At 39.8% G+C, this 20,137-nt stretch overlaps 1 protein-coding gene across 2 annotated transcripts in view; it reads right to left on the bottom strand.

The window, feature by feature from the left end:
- Positions 1 to 4,271: 4,271 nt before the first annotated feature.
- The window catches only part of ST6GAL2 (ST6 beta-galactoside alpha-2,6-sialyltransferase 2), an 84,558-nt gene continuing 68,692 nt past the window's right edge, over positions 4,272 to 20,137 (bottom strand). For both annotated transcript variants that reach the window (XM_042981059.1, XM_042981058.1), the window contains exon 6: positions 4,272 to 9,178. In XM_042981059.1, the coding sequence (XP_042836993.1) occupies positions 8,907 to 9,178 (272 nt within the window). In that variant the 3' untranslated portion in view covers positions 4,272 to 8,906. The remainder of the gene's footprint in view (positions 9,179 to 20,137) is intronic.

The raw sequence follows: 20,137 nt of genomic DNA, 5'->3' as shown, positions 1-20,137 counted from the left end.
GGCCCTCCAGTGGCTGCTATGGTTGATAGCTATCAAGATTCTCACAGAACTGGAGAGAACGGGAAGAGAATAAGGCAAGTTAAAAATGCTACAAAGCTCACTTGTCTTACTGTGATTTAGCCACTTTTTTTGAATACACTCTCCTTGGATTGTTTTAATCCCTTAGTTAATGTCCTAATGTCTGAAAATTTTGATTGCAACAATTTCTTCCAGTGTTCTTGTTGCTTTTATGGAGAGAGGGGATTTCTGGAAGACCTTACCCTGCCACCTCAGAAGTACTTTTTTGCAGTCCAGAATTTAAATACAACTCTGGGAAAGAATGGGATTAAATCCAAGCTAGATTAGAAATATGTTTTTTCATTAACACCAAGATTTTTTCCCCTCATATTTTAACACCCATGAAGTTGAAATGCAATTTGCCATCACTATTTGCCAGTCAGCAGTCTTAAGAATTTGTTCTTATCTCCTTGTGGACATTAAAATTGCAGACTATATCAGTAGCTCCGAAGAAAATCCTGAAGATGATAGCAGTACACCCTTTAGAAAGTGGTGTATCATCATTGCTTCTGATAGTGTAGAGGACAACTGTGGGTTGAAAAATCATGGAAAATCAATGACTCTTATCCAAAAAGTGACTCAGAAGAGAGAACCTGTGAATACAAATGTTTTAAGAATACCTTAAGTAACGTGTTCCACTTGTATTTTGCTTTTCTATATATACAAGCATGTTAATGTCATAAAAATTTGCCAATAAGCCTAAAAGTCTTTTCAGCAAATATACGAGTTCAAAGTAACTCCTGTTTCCTGGAGATATAACGTGAGTGTAGCTACTGCAGATCTTCTGGTAAACATGTTAAAAATGTAAAAAGGAACAAGTAAAATTAATTTTCATGTATTTTTATTTAACCCAAAATGTCTAAAATGCCACTTCAATGTCATCAGTATAACACAATGATTAGGATATTTTACATTCGTTTTTCATAGTCTTGGAAATTCAGGGTGTATTTTACATTTCACATCTCAAATCTGATGAGCCACACTTCAGCTGTTCAATAGACTTGTGTGGCTTGTAGCTACTGTGTTTGACAGCACACAAATTCTCACTAATTACAGCATTTTCTCCCCTAGTGGTACACAAAAGAAAGATGTATCTCATACTTAGTGATGTCTTAGACGAGATGAAATATGGTAGCTTTTACCTTCTGTTGGGAAAGGGAATTAAGATAGAAATGTTTAGTTATGAAAAAAATTAGCTATGCTTCTCATACACTCCCGCCGTGTAGATGACAGCTGTCCAGAGCACCATTGCTTGCTCAGGATTCCTAGGTCAGCTCTGAGCCTAGGTCAGCCTCTTGGAGCACCTATGGTGAGGCAGCCACAGTATCATGGCCGCTGGTTCTTCGTTTACTGCCACCCAATATGGCTTCCAAGGTGACTGTGTGTCTTCCCCTAGATGCTCTGTGCCAGACCTCACTCAAACAGGTTCATAGAGGAGAAGAGCAGTTCCAAAGTACCTTCTGCAGTGACTTTAGGCCAGCATTGTTTTTAAGACAGCCAAGGGGCATGCTGTTGTTCTAATCCTCTTTTCTTCTCCCTCCTTGTGAGGATCAGGAAGTCAGTAATGACAGGAATACATTTCTCAAAGTCATTGATTTTTCTTTTATTTTTGTGATCAGTTTCTCAGCTGGTATCTCATTGTTTTCAGGTTAAGTACTGCTTGTTTCTCCAGCATGATGCAATTTAGTTAGGACAGTAGCTGGGAATACAGTTGATGGAACGCCAGGCCTCTGTGCGTGTGCTTTCTCTACTCCACATAAGAGGTACTCTACTCACTAGGTGTGACGAACATAGACACTGGCTTCTAATAACAAAATGAAAGTTATACTTGCCTGACACATGTAGTTTAGATGCATTTTAGTGTTCTGGGTATTCAGAGAACTTGAAAAGCCTGAATCCTTTGTTAATCTCCATACATTTCATAGCACGGTTTCTCAAAATATTCAAAATATAATTATCCTGAAAAGCTGAGCCCTTGGACTATTGGGGTATGGGATACTTGAATATTAAGGCAGTACCTCTAGGTACTAGAGACTGCTTTAAAAAGGCTAACATAATGGTTCCAACTGTGGGCTCTGAAGTCAGACAAGGGTTGCAAGCCAACCTCTGTCATTTCCTGGCTGTGTGATTATACACTGATGAATTAACCTCTCTGAGTCCCAACTTTCCTGGGGCTAATATAATATCTGCCTTAGAAGGTGATTTTGTGAGATCTATGTGCAACCATCTACTACAAGTCTTGCTTAAATAGTTCTTGGTAAATTGTACAGTGCCCCCAACCCCCGACCTTATCTCTAGGGGATATATTCAAAGACCCTGATTGATTCCTGAAACCAATGATAGTACTTAGTGCTATATATGTTATGTATTTTTAATACATATGTACCTATGATAAAGCTTAATTTATAAATTAGGCATGGTAAGAGATGAACAATAACTAATAATAAAATAGAACAATTGTAACAATACATTGCAATAAAAGTTATATGAATGTGGTCTTAAGTATATGATTGTGCCATACTCATCCTTCTTGTGATGATGTGAAATGCTAATATGCCTACATGATGAGATGAAGTGAGGTGAACGATGTAGGCATTGTGACATAGCGTTAGACTGCTGCTGACCTCCTGGTGATAGGTCAGGAAGATCATCTGATTCTGGACCACAGCTGACCTTGGGAAACTGAACCATGGTAAGCAAAACCATGAATAAGGGTGGGGACCTCTGTATTTGTAATGGGAGGTGGCAAACCTTTTTGTAAAGGGCCAGATAATTAATGTTTTAGGTTTGGCAGGTGGACTGTGAGGTCTCTGTCGCAACTAAGCTCTTTGTATGCGGCAGCGTAGACAGCATGTAAACAAGTGAACAGGGCTGTGTGCCAATAAAACTTTATTTACAAAAATAGGCTGTGGGCTGCCGTTTGCCAACCCCTGTTCCAGGCAATGAGGGGCCAGTAGACGTTTAGTGCAGGAAGGCGTTTGGCCTGCAGGGCTCTGTGCTCCAGGGTCTCTCGAACACAACATTTAAGTGCACAGAGCTCAGTCAGCCTGCTGAGCTTTTAGCCAGGAGGCAGTTTTGTCTCTGACCAGATGCCTTTGCTATGCAAGTGGTGTCAAAGATCCCTGGCACTTGTAGTTCACTCCCCCTCACTTCAGCCTTCCCTTTCCTTACCCTGTTCTTCATCCCCGTCTCCTTCCCCTTGTTCCTCCCTCATCTCTGTGCAGCCTACCCAAAGTTGGTCCTGTTCTCCCCACTCAGTCCTCCCAAGAGCATCCAGACGGCAGAGACCACCAGCCAGTCCCCCGAGGAGGCACCTCCATGTCCAGGGAGGGGCCAGCTCATCACTGGCTGCTCTCTGAGCATCTTTCTAATCAGGGCCCTCAGGGCAAGGCCTGCGTTTTAATGATCTGGAAGCAGGCAGTCATGTTGTGGGAAAAGAAAAATGACAGTAACACAAAGGTAGTGGGAGCCCTCTCTGATTCAGCACAACAGTCAGAGGTGATTTATGTCTCCCGAATTCCCCAGCTGCTCATGTCAGTCCTCACATCAAATACCCCGAACGCCTCCCTTCAAGGCTCCCTTTACATTCCACCCAGAAAGCACAAAGGACTGGGAATTTCTTTCTAGGAGCCTGATTAACCGATTTTCCCTTCACACAGCAAGCACAAAAATACCAAGGCTGATCTGACATTGCAGTGGGTTAAGGTGACTTCACTGTCCCTAGGCCTTCCCTCTAATAACTTACATGTATTTTACATATATATAATAACTTACATATTTTTTCTAAGACCCGAAACCCTGTCAAGCTAAGGAAGAGTCTCCCAAGGCGATAAATTAACCAAAATGCTGGGCTACTAACTCCACCTAAAGATACGTGAGCCTAATACGCCTTTCCTGCTTGTTTTTGCCACTGTGGTTCTTTGCATTTGACAATTACCCCTTGGATGAAGATGGCCCCTGCTTCCGGTCTGAGGCCCCAGGGGTGGCCCTACTCTCAGTTCCAGGGCATGCTGTTGTTACCTTGTGTACAAATTTCTAATGAGATTTTGGCATTGTGCCGCCCTCTCCTAGGGATGGCTCGGGATTCTGCCGGTCGCTCATTTGTATCCGCGACTTTTACAAATTAAAACACAGAAACTTCTAGACAAATGAAAACATGTTTTATTTACAAGAAAAAAGTCTGTACACTGTGTATACATAAAAATATACAAAACCAAAATAGAAAATATCAAAGGTGTTAAAATGTATACAAACACTTTTAAAATGTGACTCCTGGAAAAACCTCAGGCCTTCATTAGTTTGAAGGGTACACATTCCAGTTTAAAAATTATCATACAAAAAAATTCCCAAAGCTGTTAAAAAAGTTCACTGGTTCCCACCGGAAAAATGTCATACGTGTTTTATCTGGAGTAGAACAAGATGTGCGGCATCAGAAATGTTAGGTGTTAGCACTATCAGTGCAGTTAATTTGTGTGAAACCTACCTGGTAAGAAGACTATTTTCCACGAAGCCAATATTCACTTTTGCCCCCAACCTTGTAAAAGCCATGAGCTATATAATAAATAACCTTCTCATCAATGTTCGGCGTCACATTCTGATGAGGCCACAGTGTTCAGGGTTCTACCTGCATAGTGCCTTTTAAATATTTCTGCCATACTTTTTAACATACCCAGGGTGTGTAAAATATCAGTGTGTGGGAAGACCGAATTTTTTTTTAATAGAAGGACATATAACATTTACGTTTTTCTATTAAAACACTGGTGTTTGCATAATTAAAATAAAATTGGTTGTAAAGGTTTTAGGAAAAGTTTGATGAAAAAAGACAATATAAAACCAACATGTGTGTAGATACGTATATATACAATTATATAACTATATCTACATGCACACTTTTGTAACAAAAGTAAGAACTATAGCAATGTCTTTAATTCTTTAAATTCTATCATTCCAAGCTTGTAGAGGAGTATGCTGGATTATTACGTCTTACTAAAAGGCTTCATTTATTTAAGAAAACAAGAATCAGAACTTACATTTTATCCTTGAATTCACAGAGAGATACCTTTCATTTACCAATTGTGTAAATAATGCCCAAGTGACAAGAACATGCAGAATATTTTCACAATGGAAATGTCCAGAGTATAAAAAGAAACAAGTTTGAACGCAGGCACATTTTACCTAAGCAGTTAACTTCTAAATGTAGCTGCCTTCGTCGGCTGTCACAACTGAGAAAGAGTTCTAACCTATCAGAAAGTGGGAAGTCGAATCGGATAATGTGACAGAGTATCAGAATATATTCAGAGACTATTTGGCCTGTCATGGATTTCTCGATAATTCCCTACCTCCCTCTCTGCCTCTTCCCATAGTTGAGCAGAAATGAGACCAGGTCACTCTACCTATCAGCCTTGAACATGCACTGTGTGTTGATCTCTAAGACAGGCTGGAGAGAGAACTTGAATCATGTCACTTGTGCATAAAAAATGCTTCCATCATATGCCATTACTCACGTGAGACTGATCTCACTTAATGCAGCCGAACAGGACCTAGACCTAATTAATTCAGTGGATGTACGTGTTCCTGCCCGGAAGGGTCAGCTAACAACATAAGGTATTAATCTGTTCCACTGGAAGGAACTGGCTCATAAACACGTAACAGAGCAATCCCATGGTAGTTTCAAACTGTTACTTTTATTTCCCAATTTTGAAAATGCTAACGATTATTTCAGCATTGCTTTGTCCAGACACTATGGCTACAATGACAGATTATTACTGGTGAGTTCAGGATTGATTAAATGTCTGGCTCAGAGACCTAGGGCAGGAGACACTGGAAGTGTTGTGGCTGACGCAGGGCTCCTGGAGTTCTACATACAGGCAGACAAGGAAAGACCCAATAATTGGAAGATGTGCAAAAGTCCCTCACTTTTAATACATTTTATATTCATTTTAATACATGCCCTTGATGTTGCATGGTGCATATATGCAACTTTTAATTGACCACCTCTTGGCCTATGCACAAAGTTCCCGATAAAAGCAGTCTTGTTAAGGACTTGGGCTGGAGGGAAGGTCAGGTACGCAGGGCTGGCACTGGTATTCCCTGGGGACAGTGAGCTTTCAACACCTATTAAACCCCATCCTCATACCTGGTAGAGGAACTGGGGAAACTAGTCAGGGAAAATCTAGATAAAGTTGCCTTGTCATTCTTGGTCAACATTTGTTGCTTTGTGATAACAACCACCACCACCAAAGATCTCCTGAAATTATCTTCAATTGAAGATAATGGTTTCAGGTTGCACCTTAAGGATTTTATCAGTGTCCCTTCCAGAAGTGGATGGAGCATTTTAGAAGGGACAGAGCCTGGGAGAAATGTAATAGGACAGCATTTATTGTTAACTACTCCACAGAAGAGCTGTGTGTTTATTGCAGTTCAGTAAATGTAGCCTAGAAGGACTTAATCAATGTCTGGCAAAATACTACCACTTAGGACCAATTTAGCTAATACCAGATGCAGTCATCATGTTAACTGTAACTGCCTGATATTTTTGAGAGGCTAAACAATTTAAACTTTCAAACAGAAGAATGCCCAGCCATGCTATATTAATATGTGTACCACATTTTCTGAATGTTTAACAGACCCTGATTCCCAAGAGTCTTTAAGGCCATAATAAATTCAAAAATTTTAATTAAATTTCCTTTATGCTCTTCAGTCTTTCTTGTAACCTCAGTGAGACTGAAAGGACTTTTTAAAGTACACACGTTACAACAAAATGCTATTTAAAAATCTTTGAAGTGTTTTCTGGGGCTTCTGAACTTGAATATTTATATTGACCCCGATAAATTTTCCTTTAGCCAAGCTCTTATGTCACTGAAGGGGGTTGTCCTGGATAAAAAGAAGGTCAGAAGGAAATCCACCAGGAAGGCTATCAAAGGAACTTCAATGTCATGGGCATTTGAAGGCAGAGCCTGGAAGGTCCAGGGAGAACCAAGGCCACAGGAGGACTGCTCACTCACCGTGATCAGAGTTACCTCACCAGCATCCAGTCACTGAACTCCTTACTCCACATGGGGACAAAACTAAGGTCTTTCAGGAAACCAGAGAGAAAAGTGGCTTGACCATGTCTGCTCACACATAAGCTAATGTGTAGGATAAAATTATGAATCTATTTTCATAGTTCAAGAAAGAAAGTTCTAAAAATAGGCTTTTAGTGGATACCGTCATGATTAAAACTTTTCAGTTATTCCTACACTTCACTATCATAATAAGCCATAGGAGATGTCTATTACCTAACCTGATTTCTGGGGAGTTAGCCTAACCAAACAGAAGCTGTCAATTTCTATAAACCATTCTTGCTCAAGAAAGTAGTTTTGAAAGCACTCAGGAAAAAACCAATCCTGGAACAAAAAAGAAAAAAGAAAAAAAAAACTTTCCCACAAAACTCTCTTGACATCTACACGCTTGCAAGGGAGAACAGATTTTTAATGAAAAGAAGTCTTATGTGTACTGCTGAAAAATGTTTCGGTTATATAGAGAGATAGTATGTTTAATTAAGGTATTCCAAAATGTTTCTGTTTCACTACATTCATAGCAAAAAAACCTGTTTTTCAATGTATCAGTGACAAAAGCTGAGATTAAAACCAAAAGAAAACAGAACCGAATACAGTTAATGCACTGGGGTGACACCTTCCTTCCCTCTATGAGCTGTTGCCTCTCAAGCATGTAGGTATTTTCCTTCTTGTTAAAGAGCAACCTTTTCACACAATTTTACTTAATTATGTGGCTTGTGTGTTGCTGACATAAAATATATCTGTGAAAACAGGGGCAGGGTTCCTCACTGTCTGTCTGTAGGGAGAATTTAGTGAAAATCCAGAACATCACTGCTAGGTTTCCAGTAGCTGATATTGACCTGAAAGAAATCCCCATGAAAGAGACAGGTGTGCATCCCCAGAAGCACAGAGTGAAGGCTCCGAAATTCTTCTAGATTGGAAGGAGCCCTTCCTCACGGAAAAGGGGGTCACAAGTGTCTTGAGTGTAACAGCGTAAGGGCTGTGAGAACTGGCAGCCGAGGAGGTACAGTGCGCAAAAGCTGGAGCTGGGAACATCCTGGTCCCGGGCCACCCTGCAGCCAGCCCAGTGATTCTGTGTCTACTTGCCAGAGTAAGAAAATACTGCAGGAAAACAAAGTGTCTCCTTTGCAGTGCTATTCCAGGAGTGGCTTTTTCTTGGACTGCTTGAGATGGATGCTTTATGGTTTTAGAAACAAAGCAAAAATTCAGTGGGCAATGGGAAATGGAACTGGGGAATATGCAACGGTTGGGGAACATGTACATCTCTCAACATATACTGGGGATTCTGCTGTTAAACACATCTGAGTGATAATTCAGATGGTTGTCATAAACTCTAGGGTATTTAATAACGAATGAATGTATAAGGGACACATTAGGTGCTATAGATACCGTACCTTGACAAGGGTGTATAAACCATTTCATAGTATCAGGTATATCATGGAAAGAAATTTGTAGCTGAAACCAACCCTGATAAGGGGTGCCCACGGCATAAGAAAAGGCTAACATTTCTGGAGGTATAGTACCCATTCGTCACACATTTGCTTTTTCTTTCTTTTCTTTTTTTTTTTTTTTGCATCTTTCTTGAGCTTTTTCCTTTTAAACTCCATTTCTGTATTCAAAGTAGTAATAAATACTCAATGGCTTAGAAAAAGAGGAATTCTCGTGGCCACCACTAAATTACAGTCTAAAGACTGAAGACTACATTGCCTAAAATATATCTTCAAGTATTCTTCTGGGACTCAGAGTACGACAGTAGTACCTTATTGCACATGGGCTCTCAAGAGCCCCTCTTCAAGAGTGCGGACCGACGCGCCTGGGCGCAGGGCAGCGCACCGCCCGGAGCCCCGGCAGGACCACCTTCCCCTTGCGGTGCAGGTCCCCCTGGGCGCCCGTGTTCAGCCGCTGCACCAGCAGCTTCTCGTAGAGCAGCGGGTGGTACGCGCCGAGCGTGCAGGCCGCGTCGTAGTACAGCTCGTGGTAGTGGCACAGCTCCGTCTGCCGGATGGACGGGATGTATTCATACACGTGCACTTCGCTGCACATGGACATCATGATGAGGATTCCTGCCGCAGAAAGAAAGTTAGAAGCCCATGAACAACTCCCAGCAGGAGCGAGAATGTTCTGGAGTGTGGTGGACGGAATGACTGTAGCAACAGGCACTTGCCCTGGGCTCGTTTTCCTGTTACTTTTACCGTGGCAGTGTCAGAACCTCCAGCAAGTGGCCTGTTTGTGGCTCAGGGGCTGTGGGGGCCTGAGATGTGGTACTGTTATACATTCATAGGATTCATAGGATTATTGTGGGAGGCACAGTTACTGTACTTAACAAGACATAATCTAGTGAGTGAGGTTTACATTCTCCAAGTTCACGTGTTGCAGTCCACAGACAGGTTCTGTTCTCATTTGCAAGAGTGGGGCTCTTACATTCCAAACAAACACATGTTTTAAAAAAAAACAAGGGCTATAAAATAGCTTCTTGATTATAAAATATATGAATGGAAAGAGATGGAATTGGGAAAGAGAGTTTAAGATTCATAATATCAAAATTATCTCCCTATGTTGCAAATAGAGTGCTATCAAACCTCATCCTAGGCTAGGGGGCTTTCTTTTCCCAGCACTACCACCACCTTTGTTCACATCCTTTAAACTTCAAGCAAATATATATGCTTATGCCTTTTAGGAAAGAGGTATCCTTTATGAAAAAAAGATGGTGGTAACAGTTAGCTCCTGTTAGAGGCAATATCTATCTGCAGAGGACAGTTATATTTCTAATTAATCAACCATGAAAACCCTTACAGCCAGAGAAATTCACGCATAAGGGCCACTGGGAGAGAAGAGAGCAGGGGCCAAATGTTGTCTGGGGGTTCAGAGGAGTTGCTCAGGGAGGTGAGGCCTGCACCTATGGGGCAGCCTGGTAGACAAGGGGAGACAGGGAAGCAGGAGAAAGGGATGCTGGTCCAGAGGTGACAATGGCATCCTGTTTAGAAGCCGGTAAAGGTATGACTTGAGAGCCATGACGTAGTAGTGTGGCTGAGAGTAAAAGATATTCCTAACAGAGAGAAGGAGGTGCTTCTGTTCAAAGTCTCAAAAGCAAAACTGTTCTCAAGAGCTATGTCAAAACTTCAAGCTACTGGTCTGTTCCTCCCCTTTTCCTCCCACAACCCACTTCTTCTTCTTCCTCTTCCATGGCTGACTTGCTGCCGGGTTGTGACCCCTTCCTCGGGAAGGCCGAAGGTGACAGCGATTCAGGTGGAGCTAAGGGCAAGAACCTTCCTCCTGAAGTCACCGAGGAGAGCGGGTATCAGTACCTGAAGATACAGCACAGGCGATAATTGAGTCTCCCTCCTTCTGATAATTACTGCTCTAGGAACATTTTGTCCCCTCCTCATAAAATCATCTGTAAGGAACTCACATTGCAAATGAGAAAGCCATGTGCCCAGGGCGAACTAAATCCCCCAACTTTTTTCTGGTTACCTTACACCTGCAACAAACGATGTGTATGTTCTTCATCAGGGAGTGTCACAGGACCTGTGTCTGTGGTGTTGAGAATGGCTTCAGTGTTTTCATTTTTCAAAAATATGTATTTTTTTAATGTTTACTTTTGAGAGAGAGAGAGAGAGAGAGAGAGAGAGAGAGAGAGAGAGAGAGACAGGATCCGAAGTGGGCTCTACACTGAGAGCACAGAGCCAGATGTGGGGCTCAAACTCACGAACCACAAGACCGTGACCTGAGCAGAAGTTAGATGCTTAACTGACTGACCACCCAGGTGCTCCAGCTTCAGTGTTTTAATCAGGAGCTATGGAACAAGTTCTTGAACCCCAACACCTGGAAGCTGGCTGCTCTCCCTCCCCTGGGCATGATACGTGGCTATGCCAGCTTTGCACAAGGAACTGCATTGAAGGGTCCTGGCATCCCTCGCATACCTAGATGCCTTTCATTAATACAATTATGACAACTACTTTCCTGCAGATGGCAGTGAAGAGCCTTTGAGGGTGTCTTGCACAAAGGCATCTCAAAAACTAGCAATGGAACTGGACCAGTCTCCGTTTACCTGGGTTGTGTTGTCAGCCAGTAAAAGAAACTCCTCCCTGAGGGCTGTAGTCAAATGTGTACGAGTTGCCACTTTTGCAACTCTGGTCATTAGAGTATTAGAGTGGATAGCTTTCAGAAGTTAATCTCATAGTTAAATGTCTTAGCCACGTTATTGGCTCCTCTCCTAAAGCAGTTCTCAAACTTCAGCATGAAAAAGAATGACCAGGGCAGCATGCTAAATGTCAGTTCCTGAGACTTGTTCCCATTTCCAGAGATCTGGGTGCCACTAGTGTATGTTGGGATCCAGGAAACTGCATTTTTAAAAAAATTTCCTCATGGCACAAAAACAGACACTCAGATCAATGGAACAGAATAGCGAACCCAGAAATGGACCCACAAACTTATGGCCAACTAATCTTTGACAAAGCAGGAAAGAATATCCAATGGAATAAAGACAGTCTCTTCAGCAAGTGGTGCTGGGAAAACTGGACAGCGACATGCAGAAGAATGAACCTGGACCATTTTCTTACACCATACACAAAAATAAACTCAAAATGGATGAAAGACCTAAACATAAGACAGAAAGTCATCAAATTCCTGAGGAGAAAGCAGACAAAAATCTCCTTGATCTTGGCTGCAGCAGCTTCTTACTCAACATGTCTCTGGAGGCAAAGGAAACAAAAGCAAAAATGAACTACTGGGACCTCATCAAAATAAAAAGCTTCTGCACAGTGAAGGAAACAATCAGCAAAACTAAAAGGCAGCCGACAGAATGGGAGAAGATATTTGCAAATGACATATCAGATAAAGGGTTAGTATCCAAAATCTATAAAGAACTTATCAAACTCAACACCCAAAAAACAAATCATCCAGTGAAGAAATGGGCAAAAGACATGAATAGACACTTCTCCAAAGAAGACATCCAGACGGCCAACTGACACATGAAAGAATGCTCAACAGCACTCAACATCAGGGAAATACAAATCAAAACCACAATGAGATACCACCTTACACCTGTCAGAATGGCTAACATTAACAACTCAGGCAACAACAGGTGTTGGCGAGGATGCGGAGAAAGAGGATCTCTTTTGCATTGTTGGTAGCTATACACACACACACACACACACACACACACACACACACACAATGGAGTATACTCAGCAATCAAAAAGAATGAAATCTTGCCATTTGCAATTATGTGGATGGAACTGGAGGGTATTATGCTAAGCAAAATTAGTCAGAGGAAGACAAATATCATATGACTTTACTCATATGAGGACTTTAAGAGGCAAAACAGATGAACATAAGGGAAGGGAAAGAAAAATAATATAAAAACAGGGAGGGGGACAAAACATAAAAGACTCTTAAGTATGGAGAACAAATAGAGGGGTTGTGGGAGGGGGGAATGGGCTAAATGGGTAAGGGGCATTAAGGAATCTACTCCTGAAACCACTGTTGCACTATATGCTAACTAATTTGGATGTAAATTAAAATAAAATTAAATTAAAAAAATTTCTTTAAAGTTCATTTATTTTTGAGAGCGGGGGGGAACACGTGGAGGGGCAGAGAGAGGGAGACAGAGGATCTGAAGCAGGCTCTTCACTGACAGTAGAGAGTCTGATGTGGGGCTCAAACTCATGAACTGTAAGATCATGACCTGAGATGAAGTCAGACACTTAACCAACTGAGCCACCCAGGAGCTCCAGGAAACTGAATTTTTAATAAACATTCCTAAACTATGTGTGGCAAAAGGCTGTTAAAAAAAAGTCCAATCTATCACAGATCATTACTTCTACAAAATACAGTACAATGATTTACTAGAAAAATTATCAGATATTTGGATGCCATGCTATGTCAAGTTACTACAGAAGTTTCTAAATACTGTCAATTTCTACGATGATCTACTTGTAGACCAATGACTAATGTTTCTGGACCAATGCCGGTCTGCCTACAATGCATTGATGGCCATTCTTTGAGGATTATGTTGGTCTAACACACATATTCTTTGAAAAGGTCTGCTGTCAGGGATGCCCATCCTGTCTCATTAGTAGCTAGACATTCCACATATTAGATTAAATCTAGAGTTGAGTTTGCTACCCACACCCAAGTAAGAAGATCCTTGGGTGGTTTCTCAAGTACTTCCTATTGTCTTCAGCTCAAAGAGCATCTACTAACATGTTTGAATCAGATTATTTTTTTTCTCTAGGAAGTTTCCCAGAGAAAATTTTTACTCTTGCTGCTAGTTATTACATTTTAAATCATGCATTTGTTAGGTATACAATATAGATTTTGTCAGAAGACTGGGCAAGAAGTTTTGGTTTCCCTGCAAGTAAATAGGTACGTTTTAGCACTTTCATATAAAAATACTTTATATTTAAAAATAACTTCTAGGGGTACCTGGATGGCTCAGTCAGTTAAGTGTTCAGTTTCAGCTCAGGTCATGATCTCATGGTTCATGAGTTTGAGCCCCACATAGGGTTCTCTGTTGTAAGCCCAGAGCCCACTTTGGATCCTCTGTCTCCCTCTCTTTCTGCCCGTCCCACCCCTCTCAAAAATAAACTTAAAAAAAAATTAAAAACAATTAAATGACTTCTAGAGCTTCAGAAATGCAGAAACTTGGTTCTTCATTTTACACAAAATGAAGGTGAGTGGAGGTTAAGAAAGTGTGGGTTCTTGCTTTGAGTTACCTGCACAATTCCTCCTGATCTTTCCTTACCTGATACAGACTTACAGGAGCAATTATCCAGCCCAATGTGTACTCATACGAACTTGTGGCTTTCTAGAACCATGAGCTGAGAGCATCGTAAAACTTAAACAATAGCAGAATCTGCCCTAAGTGTTTAAATGTCAGCCAGCTATAGCACTGACATCACAACTGGTATGGCAATACCTTCAAAAGGAAGGGGAAAAGCAATTTACAATTTGTTGGCTACACGTGAAAGGTGGACAAGATTTATGGCACCAAAGCTGGAGAATATTTTTATTATTTAAAAGTTTTTTTCAGACAGCATGGTCAATTCATTTGGCATATGCATACTCCACTTTTCGATTTATTAGGGCCATGATTACACACAGATGGGAGTTTAGATTCTGACTCTCTCATATAATAAATACTAAAAATCATTACTGTTAAATGTGGTCAAATATACACAATAGTTATGCTAACAGTTGAGTACTTAGCCATAAACAAATTCTAAAGATGAAATTTCTTGTTTTGTAAAAAGGAGCTAGGTAGACATCAATATTTGGAGTTATATAATAGCCCTGGCACAGTTCTCAGTACGCGTGTTAGGGAACAGGGGATGTGGGTGTAGACACTGCAGGGAGGCAGGGCTGGGACGGGGCTAGGAAAGATCAAAGGCTTCACATTCTGCCAGAGGCCTCTTCAGTTAAATCCAACATTTATTAAACTGGGCACAGTGCTAATCATTGGGGATTAAGAGAAAGTTTCTTTAAGAAAAGAAAGTTAAAGAACTAACCTTTAAATATAAAAACAGGTAGCAAGCCCATAACTGGCAATTCTCTGGATGACTTGGAGAAAGAGTCTTACGTGATGCACTGAGAAAGAATGTTTGAGTACTACCACCAGTATTGCCTCTCAAGTGTTGTGACGCTGAGCCCTACTGTTCACAAACAATGTACATACCAACAACACGTGGTTCTCCTCTGAATTACCACCAATAAAGTGCCACATTGAGAGCCCCCAACTCACCCCCTCCCCAGGTTTGCTGATTCACTAGGAGGACCCACAGGACCCAGTATATAGTGCTACTCTGCTATGATGTATTAAAGCAAAAGGATACAAGGTAAAAACAGCAAAAGTAGAAGTTACGTGGGCCAAATTCCAGGAAAAACTAAGGCCAAGTTTCCACTCCCAGTGGAGTCACACAGGGTTTGCTTCATACCCCTAGCAACACATGTGAAATGCTGCCAGTCAGGGAAGCTATTGAGAGAGTTGGTGCTCAAGGTTTTAACTGGGAACTGGTCATGCAGGCAGTCTCTGCCTGGCACATAGCAAAATTCCAGACTCCCAGAATGAAAGCAGGTGTTCAGCATAAACCATAGTGCTTGCGTGAACAGTCTAGGCAAGGTGAATTACTCTTATTAGTTTCGAGGTTGGGAACCTTCCCAAATCAAAGATCCCAGATGCCAGCCAAGGGCCAGCTTTGCAGGCATGCCTTCCTAAATATCAGCAGTCAGGCCTGTCAGGTTAAATCTTTTCTGCAAAGATACCATACATGGATAAATTCACAGTATCATGTTACTTCATAATCAATTCCCCATGCCAGAATTCACATGGCAAATTCACATCTGGTTATGCTAAAAATGTTTTTAGTATTTTTTTCATTTCCTTTCTTAGGACTGCTCAGGATCACCTAAAAATCAAAAAGGATACAAATAATTTAATACTAGGCTATTCAGTAAAGAATTTTTTAAAAATCACTTAAACTTTTATGTTAAGTATTTTGTTTATGGACTACCAAAAAGTAACTGCTTTCATCACTAATAAAATTTTACTGCTTTCACCCAGCATTCAAAGAAGAATCAATACCAATCCTTCTCAAACTCTTCAAAAAACACAGAGGAGATGGGAACATTTCCAAATTCATTTTATGAGGCCAGCATTACACAGATACCAAAAACAGAAAAGGACACCACAAAAAAAGAAAATTACCAGCCAATATCCCTGATGAGCACAGATGCAAACATACTCAACAAAATATCAACAAACCAAATTCAGCAACACATTAAAAGGATCATACACCACAATCAAGTGGGATCTGTTCCAGGGATGTAAGGATGGTCCAGCTTCTGTAAATCAATCAATGTGATAGACCCACATTAACAAAATGAAGGAGAAAAATCATATGATCATATCAGTAGATGCAGAAAAGCATTTGACAAAACTCAACACTCATTTATGATAAAAGTTCTCGACAAAGTGGGTTTAGAGGAACTGTACCCCAACATAATAAAGGCCATACCTGAACAGCCCTCAGCTAACATCATACCCAATGATGAAAAGCTGAAAGTTTTCCCTCTCAGATCAAGAACAAGACAAGGATATCCACTTGTGCCACTTTATCCAACATAGTATTGAAATTCCTAGCCAGAACAATTAGGCAAGACAAAGAAAAAAAAAGCATTCAAAGTTAGAAGGATAGAAGGAGAGAAAAGGAAGAAGTAAAACTGTCACTCTACAGATGACATGACACTATATATAGAAAACTCTGAAAACTAGCCCAAAAGCTGTTAGAACTAATAAATGGATTCAGCAAAGCTGAAGGATAGAAAATCAATGTACAAAAATCTGTTTTGCTTTTCTACACTAATAACAGACTATCAGAAAGAAAAATTAAGGTAACAATCCCATTTACAATTGCACTATAAAGAATAAAATATCTAGGAATAAACTTAACTAAGGAGGTGAAAGATCTGCACACTGAAAACTGTAGGATACTGATGAAAGAAACTGAAGAAAACACAAAAAAATGGAAAGATATTCCATGCTCATGGACTGGAAGAATTAATATTGTTAAAATATCCATATTATCCACAGCAATCTACAAATTCATTGCAGTCCCTATCAGAATCCCAATGGCATTTTTCCCCTACAGAAATAGAACAAACAATTTTAAAATCTGTATGGAACCACAAAAAAACCCCAAATAGTCAAAGCAATCTTGAAAAAGAACAAAGCTGAAGGCATTACCATCCCTGATTTCAAACTATGTTACAAAGGTACAGTAATCAGGACAGTATGGTACTGGCATAAAAACAGACACATAGCTCAATGGAACAGAATACAGAGCCCAGAAATAAACCCACACACATATATGGTCAATTAATTTCCAACAAAAGAGCCAAGAGCGTACAATGGGGAAAGGACAGTCTCTTCAATAAATGGCACTGGGAAAACTGGACAGCAACACACAAAAAATGAAATCGGACTGCTATCTTATACCATACACAAAAAATAACTCATAATAGATATAATACTTGAACTGTAACCATGAAACTCCTAGAAGAACACATAGATATTAAGCTCCTAAACATGGATCTTGGCAATGAGTTTTTGGATTTGCCACAAACACAAAGGCAAAAAGAAAAACAAAAAGAAAAAAAAAAAAAGAAACAAGTAGGACTACGTCAAACTAAAAACTTCAAAGCAAAGGAAACCATCAACAAAATGAAAAGATAGCCTACTGAATAGAAAATATTTGCAAATCATATATCTGAAAAAGGGTGAATATCCAAAACATATAAAGAACACAGGCAAAAAAAAAACAACCCCAAAACAAAACAACAACAACAAAAAACCCAACAATCCATTTAAAAAATGGGTGGAAGACTGAATGGATAGATTACCAAAGAAAACATAAAGATGACCAACAGGTAAATGAAAAGATGCACAAAATCACTAATTATCAGGGAAATGGAAATCAAAACCACAAGGAGATATTACATCACACCTCTCAGAATGGCTATCATGAAAACAATAAGAAATAACAAGTTTTGGCAAGGATGTGGAGGAAAAGAAACCCTAGTGCAGTGTTGGCGGTATTGTAAATTGGTACAGCCACTGTGGAAAACAGTAAGGAGGTTCCTCAGAAAATTAAAAATAGAAATTACCGTATCACTCAGTAATACCACTTCTCAGTATTTATCCAAAGAAAACAAAGCCACCTGGAAAGATATCTGCACCCTTATGTTACTGAAGCACAATGTTCACAATAGCTAAGATACAGAAACAACCTGAGTCCATTGCTGGACTCTGTTTCTCCTAACAAAGAATTCTTGAAGGCATTGATAAGTGAAGTAAGTTAGAAGGTGTTATGCTAAGTGAAGTAAGTTAGACAGAGAAAGACAAATGCCTTATGATATCATTTATATGTGGGATAAAAAAAAGCCCAAGGAACAAAAAAATACCCTTACAGATACAGAAAGCAGATTGGTGGCTGCCAGTGGTGAGGGGTGGGCAAAACAGGTGAAGGGGGTCAAAAGGTACAAACTTCCAGCTATAAAATAAGTATGTCATGGGATATAACATATGGCATTGAGACTATAGTTAACAACACTGTATTGCATATTGGAAAGTTGCTAAGAGAGTCCATCTTAAAAGTTCTCATCACAAGAAAGAAAACTCTGTAAACCACATATGGTGACAGATGTTAATTAAACTTATTGTGGTGATCATTTGGCAACAGACACAAATATCAAATCATCATGCTGTACATCTGAAACTAATATAATATTGTACATCAATTAAGCCTCAATGAAAATTTCCTGCTCCTGACACGAAGCCAGACTTTTAGATAGGCAGATCAATATTTAGACACATTTTAATGTATTTTCCTAAGCCAATCAGATGGGCACGTGGCCAGCTTTTTAAAATCTGTAAATATAATTCAATTAACATTCAGTTTCTTTGGCCAGTTTTTACAAACGAGTCCATACTAGGGATTCATTTAAAGGGGAAAAAAAAAGTGCACATTTTTCTGGGCAATCATGACTCAAGAAGCATTCATTTGCCAAATTACATGTCTTTAAGTACTGTATAATGCAATGTAATTATCAAACCAATTAAAAAGCATTTCAACTGGTCTTAATAAAATGTCACATTATCTGACTCAGCATACTAACAGTAGATACACTTATTTATTTGCTCCAAAGCCAGGATACAAAGCAAAGTACAACCCATGTTCAGAGTACCACAAATTCTAAATCAGTGAGGCTTCCTCTGTAAAATTCTACTTTGCGTGTCTAGCTGTAGTTGATGTGTTTTCAGATCAGGTATAGTGTATTCATGTATTTTAATTGTGATTAAAATTATCTTGCTTTCACCTGAAGTATTCAAAGTAACGTCCAAAATTGTTCAGAATGACAGAATTTTCTCCTTGATGAATGGATCCTTTTAACACATGGCAAAATAAACTATGGATATAAACAACACAATGCAAGTGACAGAAAAAAACGCTGGCTTACATCAATTCCAGTTAACACTTGAACGTAATTCATATGTGAGGTAAATTAGGAATTTCTGAGCATGACCAACACCACACTGCAAACCAGATTTCTGAATACATGGTCCGAGTGCAAGAAAATCTAAGTGTATGGAATAGGCCAGTCTCATAGGAATCTAGCACCCCTGTCTGGTTTCCCCATAAATTCATCATAAAATAGAAAATTATGAAAATTATACTTAATATTATTTAAAAAAAATTAATGTTTATTTACTCTTGAGAGGGGGGAGGGGGCACGCAAGCAGGGAAGGTGCAGAGAGAGAGGATGACACAGAATCCGAAGCAGGTTCCAGCCTCTGAGCTATCAACACAGGGCCCAACATGGGGCTTGAACTCACAAACCATGAGATTATGATCTGAGCTGAAGTTGGATGCTTAACCGACTGAGCCATCCAGGTGCCCCTATGCTTAAGATTATTTGGGAGCAAAAGTGAGTCTTCAAGTAAGACTTCCAGAAAATATTTGTAATTAAAAGGTGGTTTGGAGATCTGAACTTGATGTAGCAAAATAATAGTTTAAGAAGCATCCACCTCATTAGATAAAATCATATAATGCAAGAATGATACCGGAAAGGCCAATTATTAGCTGATTTGTATTTATTTCATGGTAACACACATTCAGAATTCATTATTTACAGGGAAATGCAAAGGTATTCCTAATCAATATAATTCTGACATGTTTTACATAATCATAAATATGGATGCTAAGTGGCTTCTTATTTTGTGTTAAACATCTGAGTTTGGATGATGTATTGGAAAATTAGAATCCTCCCCCCTCAAAAGCAATACAACATGGAAAAGAAAGTTATGACTTGTTTTTAAGCCTATTATTCTTGTGCATAGTTAAAGTGCCTGAAATTATAGTGTCTGCATTTATGAATTCCAGAAATATTAGTTATAATACAATCAGTACTGGCTACTGCCTCTTAAAAAGTGGCAGGAGGTGTTGCTGGTTTCTACAATAAAAATA

The sequence above is a fragment of the Panthera tigris genome, chromosome A3 (assembly GCF_018350195.1).
Source record: "Panthera tigris isolate Pti1 chromosome A3, P.tigris_Pti1_mat1.1, whole genome shotgun sequence".
NCBI lineage: Eukaryota > Metazoa > Chordata > Mammalia > Carnivora > Felidae > Panthera > Panthera tigris.
Note: the sequence above shows the minus strand (reverse complement) of the source record. Positions and strands in the feature narration are given on the sequence as shown.